The sequence below is a fragment of the Myotis daubentonii genome, chromosome 1, assembly GCF_963259705.1.
Source record: "Myotis daubentonii chromosome 1, mMyoDau2.1, whole genome shotgun sequence".
NCBI classification, from domain to species: Eukaryota; Metazoa; Chordata; class Mammalia; order Chiroptera; family Vespertilionidae; genus Myotis; species Myotis daubentonii.
In genome coordinates, this window is record NC_081840.1 from 79,827,624 (window position 1) to 79,845,810 (window position 18,187).

General features: G+C 38.7%; 1 protein-coding gene across 4 annotated transcripts in view; it reads right to left on the reverse strand.

The window, feature by feature from the left end:
* STXBP6 (syntaxin binding protein 6) overlaps positions 1 to 18,187 on the reverse strand; it is a 269,555-nt gene that overhangs the window by 190,212 nt on the left and 61,156 nt on the right. The window contains exon 1 of one of the 4 annotated variants that reach the window (XM_059709509.1): positions 15,284 to 15,304. The exons of the other annotated variants lie outside the window; for them this stretch is intronic. Coding sequence (XP_059565492.1) covers positions 15,284 to 15,296 — 13 coding nt within the window. The 5' untranslated portion in view covers positions 15,297 to 15,304. Of the gene's footprint in view, positions 1 to 15,283; positions 15,305 to 18,187 lie in introns of those variants that run through there. 4 annotated transcript variants of the gene reach the window in all.

Below are 18,187 nucleotides of genomic sequence, written 5' to 3' on the forward strand. Positions count from 1 at the left end.
CCCAAAATGTGAGGCAGGCCTTAAAATAATGAATTTAACTATATAAAAGGAAAAACAAAGGGTTGTAAAAGAAAACGAACCAAAAAGAGCTCGAATTGTTGGCCTCTGCCAATTTTTGAGTACTTGTGTCATTGTGATGTCCAACAGCTAAATTGGCAAACTAAGAAAACACCATATTGGCCTGAGAGCATTGTTTATAGCAGACAACACAGGCAATAGACAAATCTATTCTAACCAAATACAAAGAAAGCTGCACAAAAATTGACAACATGAAAATAAATGTTTTAATTATGTGCTATGTTCTGTATTGCTTGTTGAGTTACTTACACTAAAAATATAAGGGTCAGAGTGAGGAGACTACACCGGTACATAAAAGGAAGTGAAAGACTTAGGTGGTAGTTCAGGTGTTTTCCTTAAAGGAGGAGTTTAATCTATACAGAAGTTTATAACAGAAGTTATGAATTTTTAAAAAGACTAAGCATAACCATTAAAAATCACAAATAAATGAGTAAAATCTTCCATCAAGCATAAGATGAGCCTTTTATCTTTTTTCAAAAAAAATATCAGATATTTGTTGACTCAAATCTTAGGTAAATTATAAATTCTCCTGATTCAGCTATTTCTATATTTTAAAACAGACCTGGAATATAACACTAAAAACAAGAAAACAAAAAAGACTTTAAGTATATGAAACCTATAAGCACCTAAAATACAAGACAAAACCTAAAATATATATGGAACAAGTTTAGATATTTTCTAAAAACCTAAAAACCAGAGCACAACTTCTCAAAATATTCTCTAAATCTACATCAATTTTAAAACAACATCTCCTACTTGAAATCCTGCTTTGCATAATATCATCAGCATATACTTTCTTGAGAGAGCTTCAATGAGTTTTCTGTAATTGATATTATATGATCAGTTTTATACTCTGAAAAGAAGTCCCTCACAACGAGGGGCAGAGAAGAAATGTGACCCATTTTACACATATTTACCATGTCCATTTAAAAGGTAAGGCACTCAGTCTTTCAATGTCTCAGTTTCACAAATAAGATTTATATATAGTTTCACAAATTATATATATACTGATTTCAGAGAGAAGGGAGAGGGAGAGAGAGAGAGAAACATTAATGAGGAGAGAGATTACTGATCGGCTGCCTCCCACATGCCCCCAACTGGGGAACTGAGCCCGCAACCCAGGCATGTGCCCTGACAGGGAATCAAACCGTGACATCCTGGTTCGTAGGCTGATGCTCAACAACTGAGCCACACAGACAGACAGGGCATGTGATTTTCAAGAAGGTCCTTAAGCTTTTTTATCAGATATGGATCTGGCCCAGGACTATAATTTCAACTTTAATTGGTCTCCCCAATCATGGTCAACTTTATGATTCTATTCCTGTGCAGTATAATCTGAACGGTGCTGGAAAAATTCCCGCTTGGCCTCCCAAAGCTTCCCCCATCAGCTACCTAAGCTCCAACCCAAGATGCATACACTTCGATATTAGGCTCTGGTATTCAAAAATCCCTATTAGTATGTTTATACCTGGGGGGAAGGGGTGAGACTCTATTTTACAGATAAGGAAACTAAGGTTCTAGATCACACAGATTTTAAATGGCAGAGCAGGTATTTGAACCTAGAAAGCGTGATTCTAGGGGTCTTTGCTCTTCCTCATATTTCATTGAAAGAAATGAGGAAGGTAGGAAAAAATGAGGTGGAAATACATTCTAGGTAACTGAGACAAACTCATATGCATCAGTTTTGCCTCTGATCAGTCTTGCTTTTTGTTGGACAAGAAACTACAGCAGCTACAAAGATAACGAATCAGGCTGCAGTCAGAAGCCATTCTTTCTGGGTATCCCGGGTGTGCATGTCATGCTGTGTGGCTGGCTCAAAGGATCACGCAGTCTAGTTAAAATAGAGCTTGTTTTGGTTCCACAAATAAAAAACTGGGGAGTTGAGAATATGTTAGCAGAGAGCCTACAATAGATCTCTGTCCCTATAAACAGGACAACGCCTGCCAAAGCCTCATTGCAGCTGTTCGCCACCCTCCGTTGGAGACCAGCAGTTTACAACAGGAGTCAACTCCTGGGAGGATCTTGGCAGGCTGCCCTGGGCAATTTTATGAACCTTGTAGGCTATTTTCCAACCCGGAAAAGGCTTACATATAAAATGCACATATTTCAAAGGTCTCTGCTGGTCCTCAAGGGAAACTCCTCTTTCCGCTTCCTTTGCTGTATCACCCCCACTCTGGCATTCCCAAAACACACTTGAACCCCCTTGTGACCTCCCTCACATTCTTGCTGTGCCCTCTATCTTTGCTGCCAGTGCTTCAAGCAATGTGAGTGGCTTCCCTGGTAGTAGTGATCCGGGCTTCACAATTTCAGTAGACACGGCAAGGGGAATTCCATCCACTTGACTTTACTGAGAAGGATCTCAGCAAGACCTTCCAAATGAGCCAGCCAACCATTACTTAATACCTTTTTTAGGCCCTACCCACCAGCAGCTTACACTTCAGTTGAAAGACTTGAGCAAGGTAGAATGTTGGCATTCATAAACTTAAAAATTTAATAGCTGTAAGTGATCTTGGTGAATGTCTATCTCATCCAATCCTCTCCTTTAAATCATAAGAAAACTGAAGTCCAGAGGCTAATTCCCAAACCATACCACTACAGAGTAGCAAGATCAAGGTTAGGACTAACCTTTGCTGTCCACTTAGCTGAATGCTCTTTCAAGTATCAGTTACTATACCAGTCTCAAGTGTGTGCAAGGTGAGGACAGGTGGTGTGTTAGGAGGAAGGGGAAAAAGAGAAAACATGACTTATCACAGTGGGGCCTCTTCTTAGATTTATTCTTTTTCTTGTGAATTGGCATGAAGTTAAGTGTTGGACTAGAATACCTCTAGTCCAAAGATTCCTCAACTTTTGGCTATCACCTTTTATTCCCTTGAATTTTCACAGTTTATATTGGGGCCAAAAGCAATGAGGGCCTACCCACTGAAACAACCTGAGCCAGTCCAAGAAGCACAAAAGAGCTGTGGCCAAGTTCAAAGCCACAAGGCTCTCTGCTGATCCCAACTAACAGGAGCCCTCCTACCGTGTTAGTGCTCTGAGCTACTGGAAGGAGAACGCACCCTGGGCCAAGCTGCATGTCTATTGTCAGTCTGGGAATTAATGCTCTGGCAGTGGTGGTCTCCTGAAAGCACACGATAACCATGCCAGGAACCTGGATCAGCTGTGTGAGGATTTCTTACCACCTATTCCAGGCCCTGAGAAACATAGGGTAGGAAAACAGGAATCTGTCAAGTCTAGTTCTTTCTTTGGAACTGTACTCTTCAGCCCCAGTACAAAAACACCACCAGGTGCCTGCAATCTGTAATCAGTGCTCTATTAAAATGCTCTCAGAAATGCCAGAATTACCCTGATTTCCACATGCAGCTGCAAAAGGTCCTGTTGGGTAACTGAAGAGTCTTTATAGGTTCACTGGATATTCCCCAAAAGCAACAAACTAGAATGTCTTGGTTAAGATTCATCATCCAATCCACAGTGAAATCTCCATGAGTGAGGGATGGGTAGGTAGGCAGCCATCCCTATTCTATGTATTGGAGTGCCACAGACTAGCCTACAAATCCAGGTCAGACTCAAGGGCCATTTGCAAATGAAAATTCTGCCCCATTCAATCAGCTCTTCTGTCATTCAATGTCAACCCCTGTTTTAACCAGAATGTTCCAGGAAACAACTAATTTCTGACCCAACTAACTGAGCAGTGTTTGATAGGGAAGAAAAATCAACCTATTGAATACTACTCTAGTACTAACTCAGGTTAACACTAGTACAACTTTATGGTATTATACATTCACAAAGTACTGAGATGTCCGGCACATGGGATCAGGCTCACCATCCAGATTCTGGGGCCAAGGCACAGTGGTCACTTCTCCCCTGTCCCAACCTTACAGATGATAGATGGTGAAAAGAAGGCTAGGCTTGTCATCAGATGATCTAGGTCTGGCCCTGCCTTTGCCTTTACTTGAATAATTTTGGGTAAATTTAGACATCTCTGAGAGCCCTATCTTTATTATTAAAACGGGATAGTACCACCCACTTCACAAGACTTGTAAAGAATGAAAAAGGAGGTATGGAAATCAGCTCCCTGGGTCAACCTGATCCCATCTGGGGTGCCCTGGTCCTTGAAAGGCAGACAGGTATGTAAGCTTACAGCTGCAAAAGCATATACACATCACAGTGTATTTTGTAAAGCTTTCCTCAAGGGTCATCCTATTTCATCTTCCCAACTTCTGAAGGAAGTAGGGAGGTATTATCATCTCTCCTTGACTGGTTAAGAGAATGAGGTTCAGAAAAAGGACCCACCTTGATGACTCCACTTGACAGTCAGGAAAGAGATGGGTTTTCCTCCTGCAATCCTGTCCTGTTTCCATTGCACCCCTTGGCTTACCATATGGAACTGCCAGCTTAAGCAGGAAACTAATGACAGACGCAATGTAAGCCTGCTCCACTGTGGATGGAGTGCTGTTACCAAAGGAGTTGCAGTGTAGATGTTAAAACAAGGTAAGGGTAAGGGCAAGAAAAGATAAAAGGAGCACACAAGCAGCAGAGCAGAGCTGAGGTGAGATACAGCTTCACTCATTCAATATGCAACACTGTCCTAGACACTGAGGAACAAGATCGACACAGTCCTTGCCCTCTGAGCTTTCATTCTAGAGGGGAAAAGCAATGAATGAGTAAGCAAATCAGTGCAGCAGTTGAAAAGAAATCAATTTAGACATATCCTGTGGATTCAGTAATTAAGCAGAGGGATAAAGAATGTGGTCAAGCCCTAACCAGTTTGGCTCAGTGGAGAGAGTGTTGGCCTGTGGACTAAAGGTTTGATTCCTGTCAAGGGCATGTACCTTGATTGCGGGCACATCTCCAGTAGGGGGTGTGCAGGAGGCAGCTGATCAATGTTTCTCTCTCATCGATGTTTCTAACTCTCTATCCCTCTCCCTTCCTCTCTGTAAAAAATCAATAAAATATATTTAAAAAAAGAATGTGGTCACTATCACTGGTCATACTTGTTAGACAGGAAAATCAAATAATGTGGAGCCAAAGCTCTCCAAGCATTCTAAGAGGACATTCATCTGGCTCTGATGAATTTCTGTTCTACTGCATAATGTTTTGGGTGTTTTTTTGTTGTTGTTTTTTTTTTGTCAGAGGTAACAAGAACTTTCATCTAGGGACAGGACTTTCATTCAATATATATTTACTGAATAATTACTACGACCTGGGCTATGTGCAAGGGATAGAGATTATAGGCAAAATAGATATATTCAAGCGGAGGGGGGGGGGGCGGAGTGTAGTTGAGGAGAAAGACAAGGAGAATAAGCAACCACTTGACAAAAAGAGGGATTGGAAGCTGCTGCTCCACAGCAGCAGAAGAGGCAGGTAATGTAATCCATATGTGTTTTCCAATGGCCTTAGGCGACCCCTGTGAAAGGGTTGTTCGACCCCCAAAGGGGTCGCGACCTACAGGTTGGCAACCCACAGGTTGAGAACCACTGCTTTAGAGGCTGGTGATCGGGAGATACTCTGTTAAGCCAATCCTTGAAATTTAACTAAAGACTTTAATTAGGTCTGCCTGTGCAAATTACACAGGTCAATCCACTGCCTTGAAAAGCCACGGGAGTGTTGGCTATGAGTGAGTGACTGAGAATCCCACCTAGGATCTGTGCAAGGTGCCTGGGATTGCTTTAGCTCCCAAGGGGAGCACAAAGGATACTCTGCAGAGACCCTCAGAAAAGCAAGAGGAAACTCTAGGCACATGTATGGGGGAGAAAAAGAAAGAAATGCTCATGGAGAAGCTGCCCCAGGAAAAAGGTATCTGAGGCAAATACAAATTTCCCAAATGTCTATTTGGTACCAAGTATTACTGGGGGGTGGGAAGGGGAGGTGAAAGAAAAACTGCTCTTAAAATGCTCATCCCCATGTGTTCATTGAAGTGGGAGTAGATAGATCTGAGGTCATAAACAGATAGTTTGCAAGAATAACTTTTCTTGGCCCATGCACATTTTAAAAATATATTTTTATGTAAAATAGATTTCCTGTTTCTCTTGAAAAATGGGAGGATCTGGCAGTACTAGTCCTGCATGCCCACCTCCCAGACCCATCATTATCATCTCTGCAATCTGTCCCCAAATTCATCAGCTCCCACCATTCCTTATTTTATTGCCCAAACTGAGGCTTAATGTCAATTGACTGTCATCATCCAAGTTGCCCTGTTTTTCTAGTATCCTCCTGTTCTGGTTACTGAGTATGAAGAACCTGATGGATATACTAAATTAATTAGTCTGACTGGGAAAGTTGTAAGAATATGCAGGAAAGGAGGTAGCTTTTTTTTTTTAAGGTACAGCCTAATGGGAAAGTAAAAATCAAGAAATCATCACATGAATTTTGGGCAATCAAACCAAAGGCATAAAAAAAAGCCCACCAAATGTTCACATCACATAGGCATTTTAGAAGTTTATAAACACTTCACATCCTCAATTCCAACTAGCCAACTGCTCTGAGAAAGTGCCACCAAACAAACTCTAGTCTAGAGACACAAATACAAATAAGGTGAAATGTGGATGGTGGGGATTCTGGCAGTCTCATATATAGCCAACTGGTATAGCCTTCTGGAGAACACTTTAGTTTTAGTTATCAAAAGCTCTAGAAATAGGCACAATAGCAATTCTACTCCTAAGAATTTATCCTAAGGAAATCAAACAAGTGGGCAAATATTCAAAGATGGTCATCTACTGGATTGGTATCCTTAAAACACCAGCCTGATAGTCTTCTTTCACTGACATCCTATTTAATCCCAATATATAACCTTAAAGAGTCAGTGTTCTGCAGAAATTTGGAGGCTGAAGCCTTACCTATTCATGTTTCCATCCTTTCAACCAGGCATTTCATTGAGTATCTACTATGTTTCAAGTCGATGCTAGAATTCAAGGCAGTTGCTGCACAAAGAGAAGTAAGCAGGGTGGGTATGGTCAGGAGATTATGCTGAAAGGCGCTTTGAACTTGCAAGGGAGCTCTCAATTACCATTCCTCTCTTAAGAAGCAATGGCTTCATATGAAGAGCCTGAACATACTATAATATCTGCTTTTTAAAAAAGGACTTTTTATGTCTAGCTTGTCTCTCATAGCCAGTACAGTAAACTTCTTAGATTTTTGTGTTCATCTAAAAAATTCCTGGGGAGCAATAAATTACACAATGACAAAGAATCATCCCCAGGACAATCACCAACTATTTTACTCCTCTGTGCACCTAACACTACACAACATTACATAAATGGTCTGTTAATTCTGTGTGTGTGTGCTTCTTATAATACAGAAACCCCCCAATAATCGTGGAAAGTTGTATCAATGTGATAGATTAGTTTCTCATTGGGTAAATCTAGACTAACCCAGCAAGAACTGGGAAAACCTAAAGAGAAAGAGTGCAGGGCTCAGATCAAGAACTTTTACTGTCAAATTAAGCTAGATAAATGGCATACGTTAACAATAAAAAAGGAGGTCCAAAATGGCAGTGAATAGGAGGGCACTGAACTCATCCCCTCCCATGAGCAAACTCAAATATACATGATATAGAGAGCATTACTCCTGTGAGACAACTGAAGGATAAATGAACAGCTTCTGAACAACAAACCTGAGACCAAATATAGAAGGCTGGGAAACTGTGGGAGCCTTCTGGGAGCTGCAGGATCTCCTCCAGGTGGGAGGAGCCAGTGAGTACCATTATTTACATACTCTTTCACTTCCATAGAGTGGGAGGGAGCTCTACTTTGGGTACTTTGGCTTACCTGCAAGGTCACCGCAGCTCATTCCCAGGTACACCATCCATGGCCTTTTGCCTCTGAACAAGGGGAACAAAGAGGAACAACAAACAGGGCATCTCCATGGGCACCTAGCCTCCCTGCCTGGCCTCCCTGTGTACCACTCCAGCCAGGTGGGCCAGCGCTCCAGGTACCATAAGCATCTGCCAGCTCCAGCCAACTTCCTCAAATTACCCATCAAATAAAGTCTACAAGGAGGTCGCTTCTATATAAGACCACTTTCTGTACAACAAACAAGAGAGACAATAGAGAGAATGCTGTGGAATTGGGAGCTCTCCAGAGACCGCAGGAATTCTCCAGGGTCAGAGGTGTTGGTGAACACCATTGCTTACACCCCCCTCCACCTCCACATGGTTGGCAGGGGCTCTACCCAGGTAGTCTGGCCAACCTGTAAGATTGCTGCAGCATGTTCGTAAACACAATGACTGAACCTATTTTGACCCCAAAGGAAGCAAGCGGGATCAACAGAGCATAACCACATGCACCTGGCCTCCTAACCTGGAGCCACTCTGGCTTGGCAGGCCAGTGCCCTGAACACCTTAAGCTCCTGCTTGATTCCTACAGGTGTGCCAAAGCCACCTGATATACACAGTCTACAATGGTTCTCAACCTTGGCTGCACATTAGAGTCACCTGGGAATCTTTTAAAAATCCTGATTTCTGGGCCTCATCCTCCGGAAATTCTGTTTCTTTGTTACTAATGTTGTGGCCCCAACCCATAACAAAGAAACAGAATTTCCAGAGGATGAGGCCCAGAAATCAGGATTTTAAAAAGATTCCCAGGTGATTTTAATGTGCAGTCAAGGTTGAGAATCACTGGTCTACACAAAGGCCGCTTCTATGTAAGGTCACTTTTCCAAGGCTGGGACAGATAGCTATTTTGTCTAATTCATATAAACAAACATAGAAAGTCAAGCAAAATGAAAAGACAGAAGACTATCTCTCAAATAAAGAACAAGAAAAGTCCCCAGAGAAAAACTCTAAGAAAATGGAACTAACTAATTTGCCTGTTAAAGAATTAAAAGAAATGATCATAAGGATGCTCACCAAACTTAAGAATGGATACAGGAACTTAGGGAGATTTCCAACAAAGATTTAGAAAGTATAAGAAAGAACTAAGCAGACCTGAAGAATACAATAGCTAAAATGAAAAATACACTGGAGGAATCTATATCAGATTAGCTAACAAAGAAAGGATCAGTGACCTGGAAGGCAGATTAGTGCAGTGGTTCTCAACCTTGGCTGCACATTAGAATCACCTGGGAATCTTTTTAAAATCCTGATTTCTGGGCCTCAGGTGATTCTAATGTGCAGCCAAGGTTGAAAACCACTGGATTAGTGGAAATCAACCAATCAGAACAGCAAAAATGTTTTTTAAAAAACACCACGATAGTCTATGGAACCTTGGGGATGACATCAAAAGCTCACACATTTGCATTATAGGGATCTCAGAAGGAGAAGAGAGAAAGATACAGAAATATTTTTCAAAGGAAAAAAATAGCAGAAAACTTTCCTAACAAGGGGGTTGCGGGGAGAGACAGACATTGTGGTTCAGGGATCATAGAGAGTTCCAAACAAGATGAACCCAAAGACACACAAACCAAGACATATTGTAATTAAAATGGCAAAAGTTAAAAATAAAGAGGCAATACTGAATGAAGCAAGAGAAAAACAATGAGTTATACACAAAGTAAACCCCATAGGCCAATGGTCAGCAAACTGCGGCTTGCGAGCCACATGCGGCTCTTTGGCCCCTTGAGTGTGGCTCTTCCTAAGCCTTAGGAGTACCCTAATTAAGTTAATAACAATGTACCTACCTATACAGTTTAAGTTTAAAAAATTTGGCTCTCAAAAGAAATTTCAATCGTTGTACTGTTGATATTTGGCTCTGTTGACTAATGAGTTTGCCGACCACTGCCATCGGCTATCAGCTGATTTATCAGCAGCAACTTTACAGGCCAGATGGGAGTGGAAGAATATCTTTAAAGTATTGAAAGAAAGGAAACTACAACCTGAAATAGTTTACCCAACAAATTTATCATTCAGAATGCAAGGAGACATAAAGAATTTCCTGGACAAGCAAAAACAAAGGAAGTTCATCACCATTAAACCAGCTTTTCAAGAAATGTTAGAAGGTATTCTTTAAGCAGAAAAGGAAATTCCATAATCAATTTTTTTTTTAATGTGAGAAAGGAAAAAGAATATCGCAGGTAAAGCCAAGTATTTAACAAATACAGTGAGTCACTTATAAAGCTAATACAAAAGTAAAAAAAAAAAAAAAAAAAAAAAGTATCAAACTCAATTCTAACTACAATAAATAGTTAGGAAATACACAAAACCAAAAAAAATCTAAAACATGTCATAAAATTCTAAAACATGTCATCCAAGTCCCAAATAACATAAAGCATTGAGGGGGTAATATAAATGTAGTCTTTATAGAACATATTCTAACTTAAATACCTATCAGCTTAAAAGACTGCTTTAGATATAGAATGATATGCATAAATCTCATGGTAACCAAAAACTTACAAAAGATATCCAAATAAAAAAAGGAAAGGACCCAAAATAAAATAAAATACTAAAAAACAGTAAAGCACAAGTAATCTAGAGAAGTAAAAAGAGAGCTATAAAAACTACCAAAAACAATAAAATGACAAAAGTACATACTTATCACTAATTGCTTTAAATGTAAATAAATTAAGTGCTCCAATTAAAAACAAAGTGGCTGAATGAAACACAAGCCTTCTATATACTGCTTGAAAGAGACTCACTTCAAATTGAAAGACACATACAGACTGAAAGTGAAGGGATGGAAAAAGATATTCCATACAAATAGAAACAAACAAACAAAAAGAGCTGGGGTAGCAATACTCATATCAGACAAAATAGACTTTAAAACAAAAAAGGTAAAAAAAAAAAAAAAAAGACAAAGAGAACATTACATAATTATAAAGAGGTCAATCCAATAAGAGAATATAACAATCACAAATATCTATGTACCTAACATAAGAGCAACTAAATATATAAAGCAATTATTAATGGACATGAAAAGAGAAATCCATAGTAATACAACAATAGGGGACTTTAATACCCCACTCATGTCAATGGATAGATCATCTAGACAGAAAATTAAGAAGGAAATAATGGCCTTAAGTGTCATATTAGACTAGATCAACTTAACATTTGTAGAACATTTCACCCCAAAACTGCAGAATATACCTTTTTTCCCAAGTACATTTGAAACATTCTCTATAATAGATCACACATTAGGCCACAAAACAGGCCTCAATAAATTCAAGAAGACTGAAATCATATGAAACATCTTTTCTGAACATGATGGCATAAAACTAGAAATCAAATGCAGGAAGAAAACTGGAAAAAAGACACAGATAGGTAGAGACTAAGCAACATGCTATTAAACAACCAATGGATCAAAGAGAAAACCAAAGAGATAATAAAAACTACATTGAAACAAATGAAAATGAAAACAAAGCTTTTCAAAACTTATGGTAAGTAGCAAAAAGAATTCTAAGAAGAAAGTTCATGGCCAAATAGGCTGACATCAAGAAACAAGAAAAATCCCAAATAAACAATTTAACACTACACTTAAGGAACTAGAAAAAGAAGAAAAAACAAAACCCCAAAAACAAAAGGAATAAAATAGTTAAGGACAGAGCAGAAATAAATGAACAGAAATTTAAAAAACAATAGTAACAACCAATAAAACTCAGAGCTTGTTCTTTGAAAGGATGAACAAAATTGACAAACCTCTATCTAAACTCATCAAAAAAGAAGAGAGCCCAAATAAATACAATCACAAATGAAAGAAGAGTTACAACTGATACCACAGAAATATAAAGGATCATTAAAGAATGCTACAAACAATTACAATGCAACAAATTCAACAATCTAGAAGAAATTAATAAATTTCTAAAAGTTTATAACCTTCTAAGACTGAACCAGGAGGAAATATAAAATTTAAATAAGCCAATTATTAGCAAAGAAATTTAAACAGTAATAAAAAATAAAACCTCACAACAAATAAGAATGTATGACTACATAGCTTCACAGGTGGATTCTACCAAACATTCAAATAATTGGATGTGAGGGCGATCTGGCTGCGACATCTGTCACCCCATTAATCGCCAGGGTTGATTCGGCTGATCTGGCTGGCTAGGCGGGTGTCCCCCTCCTCCCTCACTGATCCATGTGCGTCCCTCTGGAAGCTGTGCACTAAGTCGAAGAGGACGACCTTCGCCCGCCCCCCCCCCGCCCCCCAAGGAGAGGACTGGTCTTTGGTCAAGGGTATATGAGTAGCTGCGCTCCCCTGCTAGAACCTCCAAACAAATAATTAATACCTACGCTTCTTAAACTATTTCAAAAAAATTGAACATAAAGGAATGCTTCCAAACACATTTTGTGATACCAGTATTACCCTGGTAATAAAACCAGACAAAGACATTACAAAGAAGAAATCTACAGGCCAATAACCTTGATGTACATAGATGCAAAAATGCTCAATAAAATATTAGCAAACTGGATTCAACAATGCTTTAAAAAGATTATATACCATGACCAAATGGGATTCAACCCAGGGATACAAGGATGGTTCAACATCCATAAATCAATATGATACAGCACATTAACAAAATAAAGGATAAAAACCATATGATCAACTCAATAGATGCAGAAAAAGCATTTGACATCCTTTTATGATAAAAACTCTCAACAAAGTGGGTATAGAAGGAACATATCTCAACCATAAAGGCTATCTATGATAAACCCATATCTAATATATTTAATGCTGAAAGCTGAAAGCTTTTTTTTCTAAAATCAATAACAAGACAAGGACACCCACTATCACCACTTCTATTCAACATAGTATTAGAAGCCCTAGCCATAGGAATCAGATAAGAAAAAGAAATAAACACATCTAAATCAGAAAGAAGTAAAACGCTCATTATTTGCAGATGACATGAACCTATATATAGAAAACCCTGGAGACTACACCAAAAAAAACTACTAGAACTAATAACAAATAATCAGGAGAAATTAAGAAAATAACCCCATTTATAATTGCATTAAAAAGCATAAAATACCAAGAAATAAATTTAACCAAAGAGGTGAAAGAACTGTACTCTGAAAGCCATGACATTGAAGAAGATACAAATAAATGAACAATATATCTTGTCCATGAATTGGAATAATTAATGATGTTAAAATGTCCTTACTATTGAAAGCAATATACAGATTCAATGCAATCTCTATTAAAATATAATGGCATTCTCTCAGAATTAAAATAACTAATTCTGAAATTTATATGGAACCACAAAATACCTGAATATCCCCAAAAATCTTGAGAAAGAACAAAGTGGGAGTTATCATGCTCCCTGATATCAATCTATACTACAAAGCTACAATAATCAAAACAGTATGGCACTGGCATAAAACCAGATATATACATCAATGAAATAGAATTGAGAGCCCACAAATAAATCTTCATTTTTATGGTCAATAAATTTACAACAAAGGAGGTAAGGATATACATTGTGGTAAAGAAAATCTCTTCAATAAATGGTGTTGGGAAACTTGGACAGATACATGTAAAAAAAATCAAATTGGACCACTTTTTTATACCATATACAAAATTAAACTCAGAATGGATTAGAGACTTACATGTAAGACCTAAAACCATAAAAATCCTAGAAGAAAACATAGGTAGTAAACTCTCTAACATCACTCTTAGCAATATCATTTTGTATATGCGTTCTTGGGCAAGGACAACAAAAGAAAAAATAAGTAAATAGTTATATCAAGCTAAACATGTTTTCCATAGCAAAGACAATCATCAACAAAATGAAAAGAACCTACTGATTGGGAGAAAATGTTTGCAAATGATATATCTGATAAAGGGCTAATATTCAAACTATGTAAAGAACTCATACAACTCAAGCCCCAAAATCAAACAACCCAATAAAAAAAATAGACAGAGGACTTGAATAGACATTTCTCTAAAGAAGTGATAAAGATGGCCAATAGATATATGAAAAGATGCTCAACATTACTAATCATTGGAGAATGCAAAGTAAAACCTCACTCTTCTCAGAAAGGCTATCATCAAAAAAACAAAAATAACAAGTGCAAGGATGTGGAGAAAAGAGAACCCTCTTGCACTGTTGGTAGGCTGATAAATTGCTGCAGCCACTATGGAAAACAGTATGAAGGCTCCTCAAAAAAATAAAAATAGAATTACCATATGACCCAGCAATTCCACTTCTGGGTATTTATCTAAACAAAAGAAAAACACTAACTTGAAAAACATATACACCCCTATGTTTATTGCGGCATTACTAGTAATAGCGAAGATATGGAAGCAACCTAGATAGATGAATGGAAAAAGATGTGATACACACATACACACACTGTCACAAACAATGAAATATTATTCAGCAATAAAAATGAATAAAATCTTGCCATTTGCAACAACATAAATGAACCTAGAAGGTACTATGCTAAATGAAATAAATCAGATAGAGAAGACAAGTTCTGTATGATTTGACATATGTGGAACCTAAAAAAAACCACAGCAAAATAAATGAATAAGCAAAGCAAAACAGAAACAGACTTATAGATAAAGAGACTAAGCTTATGGTTGTGAAAGGGGCCGGGGTAGGAGCATGGGGGAAAAAGCACACACTGTAATGCCTTAGTTTGAAGTTATTTAGTGTTGGTTGATGACTGCAATGTTCCTTGATGCTTAGCTTATTTACAAAATGACTATGCTGATTTCCTCTATTCTAACTCTACCCCTCATATATCAGTTAGTTCTCAATGGTATGTAAATATAAGGAAGCTCACTGTACTTACTGAGATAGAAGAGCAAATGATTAAATGCAAATGCAAAAGTTATGTCAATACAGGGGAAGCAACTATTTTTTTTATGCAATTAACTTAGAAACCACATGGAAATTAGCCAAGAAAGAATGCTCAGAAATAAACAATCTTGATTACAGAACCCAAGCCCCATAGATACCTTCTCCATTGAAAAAAAAATTAGAGTGCTCTAGATTCTTCACTAGGGTTGAGGGGAAAATCCAAAAAGATTCCGATTAAAGGTATATCCACTGAGCTGAAATTTCTATTCTGTGTCACATCAACTACTAATGTCACACACACACACACACACACACACACACACACACACACACACACACATGCATACAGCCACTCCAGGACCAAAGTTTAACAAGGAAAGCCACAGAGAATAAAAATAGAAGGAAGACAGAGGTCAATCAACAGCCTAGAGACAGCAACATTAGAGTAGTTGTTTACAGATCAGAAAACTCATTCAGGGTAAAAGAGGAGACAAGCCAAGGGCTTAAGAATCAAGGCTCCTCCAATATACCTTACCATTTCCAAGCATCAGGTCACAGAATGCCAGCAGGAGGCCACCCATCATCACCATACATAGGCTCTATTCTACAAAAAAGTGTATGCTGAACCAGTGACCAATGCATGATGTGTCTTTCTCACAGCTAGATTGGGAGATGATTTCTTCTCCTCCTTCTTAATTAAGCATGAAGATAGTCTCTACCATTTGAACACAGGGTGTGTCAATGTTACATATTACATTTTGTCAATGGGTTACAGAATGGCTAGGCTGGATCAGGACTAGAGTTGAAATAAATATCATTGAGAATTGTGGATTCAGATTGGATGATGCTTTTTAAGTGGCCCTGTGACTTCTCAATGTAGCAGCTATGACTTTGGGATGCTTCATGTTGGTGAATGTGTAGTTTTACGTATGAGGATTGGAATACGTTATAAGAGGATATCTTTAGAACTGTGTGTAGAAAATGAGTTATGGGCCAGGCAGAGAACAGATGTACTGAACAGGTTACGACTCAGGATGCCTTGCTTCTCACTGTATATTCCTGTGGGGAGCTGCCCAATCTTCTGCCTTTATGAACCACATGGATACACCCACCAGGTCAAAGCCCAGTGGAACATGGGAGGGCCCTTGACCCAGGAAGAGTCAATCCAGTACAATATGGCCTTGCTTGAAAAGATAAGCTGGGCCATTCAGACAATGAAAGAAAACAGTGCCAATGACTCACATAGCAGTGGGTGCTAAGCTTTAAGTGTCATTTATGATGCAGAAAGAGAAGAGGCTGAGAGAAGATGGATCACACGCAAGGCAAAGTTAAAGGGAAAATCTATCTGTAGATTGAGGAAAGGATGGTGCAGGTATGCAGGGAGGGAAAGAGAGAAAGAAAGAGAGAGAGAGAGAGAGAGAGAGAGAGAGAGAGAGAGAGAGAGAGAGAGAGAGAGAGAGAGAGAGAAGCAACCAGAGCTGCCTGTGTCCACCCAGCTTTTCAGTTCATATGCAAGGTTTTAATAAACTCCTATTTTACTTACAAAGAAAAGAACTTACTGAAAGCAATGAACATTGGCAAATAAACTAAAATCTGCAAGTATGTGTCTCACTTTCTGTTTTCATATGTTAGGCCTAACATCTGCCAAAATCAGTTCCCATTGGTCACTAGGGCAGCATAGGCAGATGGATGTGTAACTATTCTTATTGAGGGGCTTGAATACTAAAATGACAGCAAGTTCAGACTTCAAATAAATGAAACACTTTCATTGCCTATGGTAGATGCTCAGCTCACTGAGCTTTTACCATCCCTAAAACCAAGTCATATTCAGTCAAAAGACATATTAATACAAGATGACTTCTATATTTTATGTAAGGGGAAAATCAACCAATTCAAGGTTATGATTCCCACAAAATCAACCTACACTAAATATGTCATCTGGAAGAAAAAGGAATGCCTAAAAGACAAACTTTGGTGATGGACAAGTTTATCTCTCGGAATTGCCTTTTCTCCATAACTGCACAGCCTCAAGGACCCTACTGCTCACACAAGACTTCCAATTATAGAGCTGGTAGACAATACGCCTAGCCCAGTGATGGCGAACCTTTTGAGCTTGGCGTGTCAACATTTTGAAAAACCCTAACTTAACTCTGGTGCCGTGTCACATATAGAAATTTTTTGATATTTGCAACCATAGTAAAACAAAGACATATTTTTAATATTTATTTTATATATTTAAATGCCATTTAATAAAGAAAAATCAACCAAAAAAATGAGTTCACGTGTCACCTCTGACACGCGTGTCATAGGTTCGCCATCACTGGCCTAGCCTCATACCCACTTCAGCCACCCCAGCTCTGAAGTGGCAATGTGGCCTCCTCCCAATATCATTATTCTTCCTCCCACTATTCCTCCCCAGGCTGGGTCAGATGCCCTCTTTTGTATCCTATGTGCACATCATGGGGAACTGTTTCTGCTTATGGGGCTGTGTCTCTAACCAGATCCTGAGCTACTAGAGAAACCCCAGCACCTAGCACAGAAGCTGGTACATCACAGAGCTGAAAAGGCATGTTTTAAATGCACAGATCCATGTTCCCTCTTGTTCCACCTTCCTTGTCCTAGCAGTTCTCCTTATAAGGTACCTTATAAGGGTACCACTTAGCCCCAGTCATGCTGAAAGAGGCTGCTATTACCATCTGCTAACTTTCCCTTGGTTCTATTGTCTTCATATAAAAAAAGAGACCATGACCAACCTCAAGGTCTATACTCCACATCTTTTCTAAATATATTAAATGGATTTTTTTTGAAGGAAAAAGTCAAAAACACAATTTTTCAGCTTACATGAAACAGCTTCCAGACCATAATCCAGGGATCAACAAACACAAAGGGACACATAGTAAATATTTTAAGTTTTGTAGGTCGTGGAGTTTTAGTTGCAACTACTCAACTCTATTGCTACAGTGTGAAAGCAACTGTAGACATAAATAAATGGGCAGACCTATGTCCCAATAAAACTTGATTTACAAAAACAAAAAGACAATCTACAACCTGGAATTTGCCAACAGCTAACTAAAACAATTTAAAACACACACGGCAAGTATATACTTATGTGCAAAACAACAATTCCAGATGCTGAGGTATTTGCAGCAGTGTCCCAGGGTTACCTTTTACTACAAGAGAAGAACCCATAAGTAACTCTGGAAAACAGACTTTATGAGTATAATAAAAGAAGCACAAAAAAATATTGTAGCTCCTCTTCTAATGCCCTTCCCTGCCTCCAGCGACATCCTGCACTCTGGTTTCCTTCCAACTGCTCTGATACTATTTCACAGTCTCCTTCACAAACTTTTCTCTACTACTATGTTCTTTCCTAAAACATTGTTATTTGGGTTCTGTCCTATAATCGTTTCTCTTTGCACTCTATAGTGTCCCTTGGTAA